Raw genomic sequence first — 13,290 nt, 5'->3', positions numbered from 1 at the left:
GGAAAAGCCCAAACAGGAAAGCAGTTTTGCCAAACAGTCCTCACTGATTTAAGCTAGCACCCACAGGATTTATTCTGCCTTGGACGGCTGGTTGCAGTTCTCCTGTGGCTCAAATAGGGTAGCAAAGCACAGCTCTTTCTCTTCTCCCCACTGTGGGTTCATTTAGGCAGTAGCAAGAATCCACAGTTACATCTCAAGCTTTTTCTGGCTCAAAGTTGTACAGCAGAAGAGCAAAATAAAAAGGAACCCCAGCAACAACCCGTACCTTCTTTTTTTCTTGTTGGCTGGAAGACAGGAACTGACCAATCTATTTCTAAACCTGGCATCTAGTCAGATCTTTATTTCCACCTCGCGTCCCTCCAGCTTGCTTCCCAGCCTGTGGACACAAACTGCCGAGGCATTTCCTGTTAAAGGTGGTTTTTAAGTGTTACAGACAGCCAAGGCAGCCAGCGTGGGTTGCCTGTAGGTGGAGGGAAATTCTTCAGGCACTGCTCCCAGCACATGGAATAATGATTCCAAATTATGCTGGGCTCATTTCCAAAGTGCTGTACCCGGTTCTGAGTGGAAATAGGACCTGATCGGACTCACCTGTGTCGGTGTAATTGAAATAGAAAATCCTTCCATACTCAGACTTGGATTTACAACGCATTATGAGGCCTGTCAGAGTGATTGGATTTTGTTTTCTTGGTCACCTTTTTTATCCTATTGGAACATTCCTGCTGCTATTCTTCAGCTTAGGTTAGCAAGACATTGGGAATCTTTTCTTTGTATCCAGCGTTCCTTGAAAGAGAAAACCCTGGAAAGCTTAGAGAGGTTCTCCTGCTTCCTGACCATGAAACAAAGAGCTAAAAGCACGCAGAAGCTTTAAAATAGCCACATTTTTATCTATCTTTATATGATGCACACAGGGCCAAGTCCTGCTCTCAAATACACACAGTTCTAATCTTCACCACCCAGTGGGGAAATACCTGCTTTAGTCAAGGTTATGTGGTCACACTAAAGGGCAGTCCCTAGCTCCACGTAAGACTCTCAGTGCTCCAGCTATCTGCCAAAGCCCAAGCCCCGGACAAATACCCTGTGCAAATCCCACCAAGACAATCAAAAAGGCTGGCTTCCAGAAGGCAGAGTATTTGAAAGACCCAAGGAAACAGTGGCTCTCATTGTTCCACCAGTGCTTTGCTAGGTCAAATATCTTACGTGTAGGCGTAATTCTCTCCCAGGAAGCTGGCTGCAGCAATAGTGGAAATACTAGCAGTAGTGATGCGTGCTTCCTACCAAGAAGTGGCACAAATGCCAATGCTTTTGACCTAAGGGCAGCAGAATGACATAATTTACCCTCTTTTTTCCCTTTGAATCTGGAATAAAAGACAGAGAACAAAAGCATCTTTCCCAGGGATATTGCCAACTTTGGTAGCGTCTCAAGACAGAAAACCAATAGCACTAGACCTGAAATCTAAGACACAATCACTATGTAAATGTTTTCAGCGGCATCCTATGTCCCAGTACTGGATATTAATGTCTCCTTCTGGCTGCAGAGATGAAGCATTATAAGCAAAAGTCATGGAAATCAGAAAACAAGGGTCCTAGTCTGAGATTTGCTACTGACTCCCTGCATAGCCATGAGCAAGTTGCTCATGGTTCCCCCTTCACAAAACAGAGAGCAACAAGCTTCGTAATCCTCTCAGAGTTCCTACCACAGGCTTGATATACCTCTGGAAGCAATGCCATCTTTCAGAATGCTTTTCTATCCCAAAACCTTGTTGTGTCTCTGCTCTGAGAAGCTCACTTTGAGAGAACCAGAACATGCACAAGTGAACACCGTACCTAATACTTCCCAGGCTAAGGGACAGCTGGACCATGCACCTCCTCCAACCACTGCAATGAGAATATCAGCATGTGGAAGGGCTGAAACACTGTTTGATATGGAAGGACAAAAATCACGTGTTAATGAGCTCATCAACAGCACGAAGAGCTTAGGTTTGACAATGCAGGGACCTATAAGCTGCAAAAGGTTCACTGAACGTAGGAGGAAGTTTGGGATTTTCTCTTATCCTTTTGTTTCCCACACTGCATAAAGAACTTAAGAGAGACAGAATTCCCCCATTTATACGTGGACATGCAGCTCTGAGTATGCAAAGCATGTTTCAATGTGCTGAGTGTTCTTTTGGGCCTTGGACAATTTTCCTTCAACTCCCTGCTCTGCCACAGGCTTGCTGTGCGAATTCAGGGCAACGGGGCATCAGCATTTCTGTGACTCGGTCTGCCTAGGAGTAGATGGGAGATAAAGCCCTTCATCTATTGCACAGTAATGACACAAAAAGAAACACCTGTAACATTGAAGAGAAGAAGCAGAAGACCAGACTGACAGATATATATATGGTAGCTGACTGGTTGCATTTTACAAATGCCCTTCCAATCTTTAATCTAAGCAATTTGTAACTGGACAACAAATTTGTTGATGGGCTTTGCCCTACAACAACCTCACATACAAATCTGACCCAACACCCACGTCTAAAACTTTGTTTCCAACAGGGAAAAGAGGAGAGGAAGCCTGTTCCCCTCAAAAGGAATGAAGAAGTAGAAATGAGAAGAGGATTAAACAAATTGTTTGGCTTGAGAAAATAGAGGCAAGTGGACCAGAGGCTGCAACTGGCCCATCTCAGAGTGCAGGATCAGGTCTTGGGTACAGCATCAAGTGATGCTGTAGGATCCTGCCGCTGCAGGAAATGGCATAGACAACTTCATGGTCAGGTTATTGAGGGATATCAGTTGCCCTGTCCCACCTCTCCTTCAGTCTAAGCTGGGCACCTTCCTATCTGTATCTCTGTCATTCCTTTCTCTATATGCACTGTTCTCTTTCCCGCTCCCCCCAAAGCATTGTGTGCTCCTGGCAGCTACATTCAACCCAGTGCCAAGTTCTGTTCAGGAACGTTTCTGTCTATGTAAAAGAATTCTCTGGTTCTTTCAGGTTGCACAGGGCCTGTAAGTGTCACATACTATCACATGAAGCAAATATCACGAAATAAAGCCACGAAAGCAGAGAGAGATTGCAACAAGAATGAAATCAACAGCTGCTTCCTGGCAACAACAAACCTATCATCTTACAGGTCATTTAGAGAAAGGTCATTTTAACAGAAAGCAGAGCCCAGTTTTGAATCAAAACTTTTTTTTTTCTTTTGTCTTTTTACCCAGAAAACTGTGAGCAGGTTTATCCTCAACCACTCTGATCCGCCGGGCACCTGCAGGGATCACAGCTGCTTCGATGTAACCTATGGCAACAAGAGAGCAGATGGATGAGAGCATGCCACAGCCAGCCAGAGGCATCAATCATTCAGTATCTCACCGTGAAAAATCGACTCCTGCCAGGTTGGGGAAGGGGTGGGAAACACTTCAAATGAGATCCCTACGTTGGCAGCCAAGTTTCACTGCTGTGACATGCATGGTTATGACTAACATTTCAGCCTGAGAAGAGGGAGAGAAATGCACGTGTGCTGCCTAGTTGTGACTTAAGGCTTGTGCTCAGGCCTAATTAGATTTTCTTCCCTCGAATCAGCCTGGCTCTCCTGCGGTACTGATAGGGATGCATGAGGAGTGTTCCTGAGCGGATGCAAGGTGTCACTGTCAGGAGCAACACTGCAAAACAGATGTCTGTGATTTGAAATAAAGTTTCCAATAGATGTTCCTGCTTTCCCCTCCAAAAACCAGCCTGCTTCAGCCTTGATATGTATCAGAAAAGGACTCACTTCCACAAAACATTTTGATGATGCTAAAACTAAACAAAGGGAATTAGTGGGACAACTGGGGGAAAATTTTTTTTTTTTTACTTACACTTCAGCTTCGTACAAAAAGCCTGGAGGATATAATGGTAACGGTCGCCTTGCATTGGGCTGCTAAACAGAATTCCACATCTCGGATTTAAAGCAACAACAGAACTGAAAGGAAATGTAGCCTATTTTCCCGCACCACAGAGCCATGTGGAGTTACGGGGTGGAAGTGGTGCCTTTAAACTATAAAGCTGAGGAACATTAGGGTCCATTCTGCCGTGACCAGCAGAAGTAGGGAGGTGACTGTCCCCCTGTACTCAGCACTGGTGAGGCCACACCTTGAGTATTGTGTCCAGTTTTGGGCACCTCAATACGAGAGAGATCTCGAGGTGCTGGAGCGAGTGCAGAGGAGGGCAATGAAACTGGTGAAGGGCCTGGAGAATAAATCTGATGAGGAGCGATTGAAGGAGCTGGGACTGTTTAGTTTGAGGAAGAGGAGGCTGAGGGGAGACCTCATCACTCTCTACAACAACTTGAAAGGACATTGTAGAGAGGTTGGTGCCGGCCTCTTCTCATGGGTAATTAGCGACAGAACAAGAGGGAATGGCTTCAAGCTGCAACAGGGTAGGTTTAGACTGGACATTAGGAAAAAATTCTTCACAAAAAGAGTGGTCGGACACCAGAATAGGCTGCCCAGGGAGGTGATGGAGTCACCATCCCTGAATGTGTTTAAGAGTTGTTTAGATGTGGTGTTAGGGGATATGGTGTAGGGGAGAACTTTGTAGAGTGGGGTTGACGGTTGGACTCGATGATCCCAAGGGTCTTTTCCAACCTAAATGATTCGGATTCTATGATTCTATGATTTCAAAGGACTGGGAGCCAGGCAGAGTTTTTCCTCTGGCTTCATTGGAATCTGAATCAGGCCCCTGTAAATGACACTAATCTCATCACAACTATGACTTGATTCCTTCTAATTGGCCACCCAGTTTACTTCGCAGTGTATAACTTGGCACTTCTTTTGGGTTATTGCTCTCCCCTTTCTTTTAGATGTTAAGTAGCTTATCCTGTACGTTCCCTCATCCCTTCTTTTGCTTTAAAGGGTTGTGTGAAACTGTTCTGTGTCAGTCCTGCCTTTATGGAAATTGTGGGCAGTGTAGAGCACTGGGTTGGAGAAGTGCTGGCATAAGGAGCAGTGACTCCGCTAGCATTCAGCAATGTTTGGGGACCTATTTTAGGGACAAGTGCAGCTGAACGGCCGTGCTTCTGCTACATTGATGCAGGGGCCTCAAAGGAGGATGCTGACAGCCTCATGCATCTCAGGACTAAGTGACTGCCTTACCACTGTGACATGGAGTGAGACAGATGGGGATTTGGGGTCTCAGATTGTGGATTCATTGCTACCTGTCTGAATCAGCAGAGTTCCCAGCCCCTTTGTTGTGCTACGAATACAGCTTGAGCTCTTGGGTTTCATGAGGTGCGCTGGGTGGTTCGCTGATTAGGGGCAGACACCCTCCCTCTTTCCCTGATCACTGTATCTGAACGACAATTTCCATTTGACCCTTCAGCTCCGTTCTTTTTGCACTTGCTTCTCCTTACTTACGCTTCCCTTCCTCAGGGTATCTCAGAAACAGTCAGTCATCCCTTGCAGGAAAAAGAGAAAGAGGGAGAGCAGAGCTGCAAACCACGTCTGTGTACAGAAGCCAGAGCAGTGGCTCTCCCATCTGCTATTACAGAGTGGGTTTCACTGGGAAAAATCATTACTTCCAGGGTCGATTTTTTTCAGGCAATACTGAAATCTGTTATGAAATCAAAGCAAACAGATGTTGGATTTTATTCTAGACATTGCCAGGAGTTGGTTTTTCCTCAGCTGAGATACCAAATTACAGTCAAAACAGAGTGTTTCAGGAATCAAACATCCTCAGTGCACCCCATGCATCTGCATATAAACCCAACCGACAATTACCACCAGACAGGAGCACACAGCAAAGGTGTGATTAATGACAGTCCGTCATGGGGAAACAGGCCCTATGACACACCCGAACACCCCTGTTAGGAAGCCAGTTTGGAACATGCCCAAGTTTCAGGTGATTTAATGTACCTACTGGGGAACTATTTACTTATTTATTTTTTAAATCACCTGCCAGGTACAAATGGCCAGAGCTAAATCACGCAGGGGTTGGATACAAAGTTACACTGAATTCAGTGGAAAGCCAGTCACTGACTCCGGGGAACTTTGGATCTGTCCCCTGACCTAGCAGCAGCCAGGAGTGTGTCACTCTGCCTTAGAGGTGAGCGAGCTGTGGAGCCACGCTTGAAGTTCAGCTAGTGCCATAAATATGCTCTCATTTCATCACTATGCCATGAGAGAAACACCACGTGGAAAAGTTGACTTTTATGTTACTTTTTACAATAGTAAATAGTGGAGTGTAAGTTATTAATAGCGTATTAGTTCTGGAGACTGTTTAGTTTGGTCTTATACCAGATTTTTCTCCTCCTGTAATTTCTAATCCTGATTGATGACTTTGGGGGGTTGTATTCACAGCTCCTGAACAAGAAGAAACGTACTGTGCAACTCCCTGAGATCATGTGGCACAACCCTGACTGCTGACCTTCACTCTTCTTCTGTCAGGGAACTGCGAACCACTTCGCAGTTGCATGGATCTGACCTGTCCTTTCAGAGATGATGCAGAATTCTTGGGCATGTCCCACTGGGAGCGTCCTGACACTCTCCTTCATTATTTCCAGCAATATTGTGTGAGTTAGTGGTCAAATCCTATTGCAAACGTACTATATACCACCCATGCAAATTTGCCACAGGTAAAAACTCAGATTGATACCACCGCTCCAGTCTGGTCCTTAGAGCTAATGTGACGCTTCTGGTCACAGAATATTCCTGATCTTTGAGATAACTGCACCAGAAAACACCTCCATTGTTTTCCAGGCACATTTTATTAAGCAAACCGTAACTGCAGATTGCCAGAAAGATTATCAAGCGTCAGCTAGTAAGACAAAAAAAAGTCTCAGAGTTGGCCCTGAGTCAAGGACTCTCAAAGATCTGTTAGGTTTTAGGATAACTGTCTGCAATGCAGGGTTTTGCAAGGTTGGGCTTAAAGTTCTGCTTAAAATGAGGAACTGGTTAAAGACTGATGAGATTTGGCAACTATCAGGCAGTATTTCTAGTAATTTCACCCATAAATCAGCCTGTTAAGATGAAGCTTTGAAAGTACAACAGGAGAACTTCATTATTTGATAATTTATAGTGCTGTATGTAGTATACTCCACCTTGGGAACAGTTACTTTGGCACGCACCAATCTTTCTGGATAATCTGCATTACATCAGTGTCTCAGGAATGTAAGACCGTGATTGAAGCAAATCCTAGATACAAATTTTATGGCGTAACTCGTATTAGGAGAGACACCAGAACAAAGAGGTGGCTTTGTCATCAAGGAGATTAATATGTGAACAGTGGCTACTGTATCTTCATTTAAATGCTGGAGAGATTTGCAAGAGGAAAGCAGCTCACACAAGAAAATCCATTGTTAGCCATTGTTATTATTCCCAGAAAGAACAGAAAGTTTAGTGTGAACTTCAGAACGTCACTGGTCTACCACAAAACTGTTCTCCTTGTTCACTTTGCAATGAAAGATGGACTCTGAGGTAAAGGAAAAATTATCCCATGGCTGAAAGTACTGATCTCTGGGCACTGTACCTTCATATCTTACCCCTGCATACACATGAAACTTAGGTATGACGAAGTCAATTATCAAACTTCCCAAAAGTGCTTTGAACAAAGAGCTTGGGGTAGAAGTCAAGGGAATCAGACTGTCCTGTCTACCTGCTGGTCAGGGCCAGCAGAGCTTCCTTAGTATTTTAGGGATAAGTACCAGCTGGGCATCTCAGTTACCACGACCCTTCCCACCTTGCACCTTTTGCCAAGTGCCAGTTGTTGCAGTGGAGCAGAAATATGTCCAGCGAGAATTACATGTCCATTTTCTGAATAGCTGTGGTGATTCTCACTTGCTGTTAGCTTGAGAGTAATTCCTCCATCAGCATCTGTCCACTTCCAGCCATGGGATAGCTCATTTGGAAGAAAATCATTTCACTGGGGAGCCATGGATAGATTTCAAAGCCTCCTACTATTGCTGTGAAGTTGGTTGCTGGGATTTCTAACTTGCATGTTCTGCTTAAACCCTTACAGGACATCCCAGAGTTAGTCCTAGGGCTCTATTTTCTCATCTTTTAGAGGTACATCCTATTGACAAAAAACGTTTCTTGTGTTGGCTAAAGATGCTCCCAGCCAGCACTACAGGTCAAAATATCCTTTCTTTCTTTTAAATATGTGCTGGACAAGTAATGTACACAATAAAAAGCCTGCTTTTTGACCATCTTAAAAAGAAAAATTCCTAGCAAAGATACACTCTTCATTTCCCAAAACGATAGTTACAGCAACTGGCATATCTAACCTGATTATGTTCTGCCATTACAAAAACCCAAATAATTGTGGTTCTTCTTTTGGATCACAAGCAAACGGCAGCAACAAAAATCTTGATATGGCAGAGAAAAATCAAGAGAGGCCGGTGCAGGTCTCATTCTCAGTCCAGGTCTCTGAGCACTACAGGCGCAGCCTTGGAGTCTGGACAGAAGTCAGTGATAAAAGAGCTACCCAACAGATACAAGCCAAAGAGCTGTCCTTTATTTCTAGCCACCCTGTATAGTGGCAGGGAGACAGAGATGGACTTCAGAACAAGTCTGTGTTTGTTTTTAAAAAATTATATTGTAGAAATAGGTACACGGCATGCTGCCAGTCCAAAGTAAACCTCAGTCTAAACAGTGCATTCAGTTGGCCTACTGAAGACAGCCAGCTGCACGCAAGTGTATGTGATGTTTCGCAACTCAAATAAAGGCTTTTGACCTCCTCCCCAAAAGAGAAATGGAATCCATTTCTAGCTGGATCACCCTGGATTACAGGTGTCAAGACCTGAAGTGCTGGACCTCCTATGAGGCACTTTGAATCTTCCACCATCGTGCCCCACCAGGGTGGCAGAACCTCATCTGTGACATTATGGTTGGGGAAAAAAAAAGAAATAAGCCCAGTTCTTTTTACTTAATGAAATTTGACTTTCTTTCATGCAGGTAGATTTTCTAAAAGAAAAGGATCCGTACTTGATATCTTTGACAAACCAAGCTAAACAGTAAAAGGACTTGAAGTTTACCCATGGCTTTCGATACCAATCTCCCCATCTAATCCAACCAAAAGGAGACAAAGAACCAACACCAAAGGATGTCACCAACACCCACTGACACTGCAAACAGCATTCAAGTATCTTACACGAGAAACACTTGGGAACAGCCTTTGCCTTTGCCATCACACATGTGGAAACCTTCTTACAATGACTATTGGTTACTAAGAAACAGAAAGGAGTTGGCATGGATTTAGTTCAGTTAATAGGGCTTGACAACATAATTAGCAATCTCAGGACATATAGGGACCAGTCCTGCAGTCAGTGGAGTCCCACGTGCAGAGCAGCTGAGGAACTGGCCCAAAGGTTGCAGCTGCAATTCCCAAAATAGATACCAGTCCAAAACAATCAGTGTCTTGATATTTGAAGTCTATTCTCTTCTGAAATAATAAATCAACATACTTGACTCAGTGTGTTGGCCTTGACGTGGATTGCGGCAAGTTCATGGGGATTTTCCACTGACCTGTGCAATCCTTTACGTATCCAAACCCTGAATTTGGTACTGTAGTCATATTCTGTGTTCACCTTTGCCCCAGCTTTTCTCAGATTTTGTATGTATTTGCTTAAATGCCAATTTAAAGAAAAAAGGCCAATTATTTTCTTGAGTAACCTCATGTTCGCTTGTGATATCTCGAACCCAGCCTTGGAGTTTTGCCTACTGCATAAGATTCAGTAAGTTAACCTGAGGATCCGATTCTGCAAAACAGCAGTATATGAACAGAAATTGATGGGAGTAACTCACAACGCATGAAATATTTGCAGAATTGGGGCTGTGAATCAACAAGTCTGTTTTCAGCATCTAACATAAAAGAAATCCAAAAGCAGGAGAACATGAACAATGAAAAATTCAAAGACTGTAAATATTCTTTCCATTTTAGTAGTCTGGGACACTCATTAGAAGAGCATAATTTAAAAAAAAATAAAAAGCAAAGATACTTTTCAACCTAGATGAAGATTGTTTGGCATATCACAGATGGCACTTTTAAAAACTATTCCACATAAAATTCAATTCGCTTTAAAATTAATAAACCAAAACATCTAATAAATGTTTATGACATTATAATTATATAAATAATTATCTTACAGATTACGTGAGATGGGTAAAGGTGCAAACACTGCATTGATAAAGCAACGTTTTGACAGGCTTGTGCTTCTGAAATGATCGGCAAAGAAAAAAGATCAATAAATGCTTCAACACTAGCTACGATTCAGTCAGTCATCTCAGTCAAACTAATAAGAATATTAGGTTACAAGGCGCTGGGGGTGAAAGCCTCCTGTAGTGTCCTGGCAGCCAAACAACCAGTTAAGGCTGAAACTACGGCCTGTTCCTACAGCCTTGTAAAGTTACCACCCTCAAGCAGCCTGTCTAGTTGGAAACGGGTGCAACCTCCTGGCAGTGACCCAGAAATTTCTTATTTATCTGCACAAGATGTTTTGTAGTCTCATTGGAAAGGATAACAGATAGTTACTCTTCAGGAGCAATTAAGAAGTTCATGAACAGCTATAAAATCCACTACAGAAATGAAGAATAGTTTTTTCAATGGAAACGAGAACCTTTTCCCACTATTTGCATCATATACAAATGCCTTGACATAAGTAGATGGAAAATAACTGGGACAAAAGAGTCAAAGGCAGGAATGCAGGAAATCATTCAACGGGTTGGCCTAGCAACGCAAAAGCACAAATGCGCTCCAGAAAGATGTGCTGCAGGTGGGAAATCCTACCTGCATCTGAGAGGAGATGACAGATCACAGCTGGCTCCACAGGTAAGGAGGAGAAGGGTGCAGGGGAATTGGTCAATGAACAAAATCCGAGCCTCAGACTTCAGTACTGAGACCTTGATTCAAGAAAGTTGCTAAGCCCTGGTGCTGCTTTAGTAACTTAACAGAATTGTGTGTGCTTAAAGAGACTCTTTATGTGCTTTGCTGAAGTCAGTCCTGGAGTAGCACATGTTGAATGTATTTTTCCATACAGAAATGGCAATTCTATATTCACTGAATGTGAAATTATCTTTTCTGGACAATTCCTTCCTCTTGGAGCAGCTTGCAAGTGCTGAATCTGGCTTTCCCTCCCTTTGCCCGATTAGGACATGGGATAACAGGTTTCTCAGAAGTGCAACACAGAAACTCTGGAACAAAGACTAATTCAAACACCAAGCTGTATATACATTAATGTTTAAGAAGACAGGGAAAGTTTTAACTTAGACCGGAAGCTCTCGTATCCTATACCAGACATTATTGCTGGCAGGGAATCAGTAAAAATGTTCAGAGGGGAGTGCTCTTTCATTTAGCTGAGATATCCTGATTGTAACACGAATCATCTGCAACATGCATCATTCTGAGCTCTCAAAGAGCTCAAAGATGGTGCTGAAATCAGAATTCCCTCCCACTGGACAAGATACCCTGATTTTGTCTCTTATTTAAAATTAACAGCACCGGTAGCATTCAAAATGAGAAACACGACTTCATTCTGAATTTCAGACAGAAGCAATGGCTGGTATCTGGACAACTGAATAAGAAGCATTCAGAATATCACATTTAAATTGAGTTGGGTTTTGTTTTGTGTTTCTTATGCATTTACTACAGCAGATGAGTCCAATACTATCCAAGAGGAGCTATTACTACCACTCTTCAACTCTCCTCAAGCAGTTAAGAGAACCTTCACTCCACTAAAATGCTGCTGAGGGTTACTCACCCATCCCCTTGGTGTGGTTGAAGTCGCCTTTCACCACTTTACAGGTTTTGCCATCACCACTGCAGATTCCACAGCGATCCTCTTTGGCAGCTGAGCCAATGATTCCATCGCAGCCAATTTTCTAATGACAACAACCAGAGGTCCCCATTATTTTGTTTGCAAGGTTAAAGTATCTCTAAACATTGAAGTCAAGACTAAGATAGACATCTGGCTGAAAACCTGAGTGGGAAGAGAACACTGAATCAGAGGGGCACTCACTCGGAACAGCGTTGAGTTGGTTATTCAGCAACCCCCTTCTCTACCACTAAGAGTATGAACTTTGACTCAGAAGATGTAACTGAAAAGAGTTTCACAAACACTTGTTATTCCAGATATCATCACAGATTTCATACTAACCCTCTTTAACTTCCTTCAAACATAACAGATTAAACCAATGGTTTATGTTTGTATAGCGATTTCCATTTGAGGAGGTCAAAGACATCCCAGACAAATGGAACGCTATTGTGATTCTTAGTTCAGAGAAGGGAAAAATGCGACTTCCTTAAATGAAAATTGAAAATGAAAATTAATCCAGAATCCTGGTAACAGCCCTTCACCACACAAAAATTCAGAGTGCTGTTACAAGTTCCAGTGTGCTGCTCACTGAATTCCGGAGCACTGAATGAGCTCTGCTTCACACTGGGATCTTAACGGGGAGTGTAACATTCAGTTCTGATTACACTTCTGCAATACCTGAAAAAAGATCTCATTAATCAAATGCCTCAAGATACCTGCAATGCAAAAGCACTTCAACGGACGCAGGTTAGGTTCATATTTGGTCAATCTGTACCATGCGATTGCTTACACAAGTATGAAATTTTCCATATGCTTGCACTGTATTAAGCTTAGATATTCAACTGTAAAAATAAAAAAAAAAAAGAAAAACTAACAATTTCACCGAAAGCTTCATTTTAAATGGTATTTTCATAATTTTCTATACCTTCCTAAACTTTTTCCAATAAAAATCTGCAGACAGGTATTACTAGAACAGTCACAGTATTCTCCCTGTAGCTATAGAGGCTGGCGTGGTAATCTTCCCTATTCACAAAGCATTTCCAGGTTAAGATGGTGACAATTGCACATTTGTAGAACTTGCGGTTGATAAGACTTATTGTCATTAGTTTATGTAAACCGTTTTCTGTCCATGTAAGACCCTCAAAATAATCAGCAATGCACTCTTAAAACATAAATTTCTACTGAAATAAGACTTGTCATTATGCAAGTTATTAGCAGAGATTCTACTATTAAAAATAAGTTGAAGATTTATTCTCTGTAGATAAACAGTTTCTTGGCAAACGAGTGAGCAGGGCTGTCACTAATAATACTTATTTGAGTAAGGCCGTTGGGTCTCTCCCATCCTTGCCTTCTTATAATAAAGCCAGAGGAAAGTTGGAGAGATATCTTAGGGAACAATCAAAACAACAAACATTTTGAAAAATAGGGTAAGCAGTGAAATATTAAGAGAACTTGGCCTGTTGATCTCAGACTGTCTGTGTGTAAGCAAAGTAATTTGGACCCGAACTCAAACTTTCCCCTTGTTTCAGAAGACACT

The 13,290-nt window shown here is 42.7% G+C and overlaps 1 protein-coding gene across 2 annotated transcripts in view; it reads right to left on the bottom strand.

The window, feature by feature from the left end:
- ADAMTS17 (ADAM metallopeptidase with thrombospondin type 1 motif 17) overlaps positions 1-13,290 on the bottom strand; it is a 191,499-nt gene that overhangs the window by 49,225 nt on the left and 128,984 nt on the right. The window contains exons 15-17 of one of the 2 annotated variants that reach the window (XM_054215400.1): positions 11,700-11,820; positions 9,095-9,169; positions 3,189-3,269 (exon numbers count right to left, since the gene is read on the bottom strand). In XM_054215400.1, the coding sequence (XP_054071375.1) occupies positions 3,189-3,269; positions 9,095-9,169; positions 11,700-11,820 (277 nt within the window). The remainder of the gene's footprint in view (positions 1-3,188; positions 3,270-9,094; positions 9,170-11,699; positions 11,821-13,290) is intronic. The other variant, XM_054215401.1, reaches the window with a different exon arrangement.

Source organism: Rissa tridactyla, chromosome 9, assembly GCF_028500815.1.
Source record: "Rissa tridactyla isolate bRisTri1 chromosome 9, bRisTri1.patW.cur.20221130, whole genome shotgun sequence".
Classification (NCBI taxonomy): domain Eukaryota; kingdom Metazoa; phylum Chordata; class Aves; order Charadriiformes; family Laridae; genus Rissa; species Rissa tridactyla.
The sequence above is the reverse complement of the archived record's forward strand: the minus strand, read 5'-3'. Positions and strand labels throughout refer to the sequence as shown.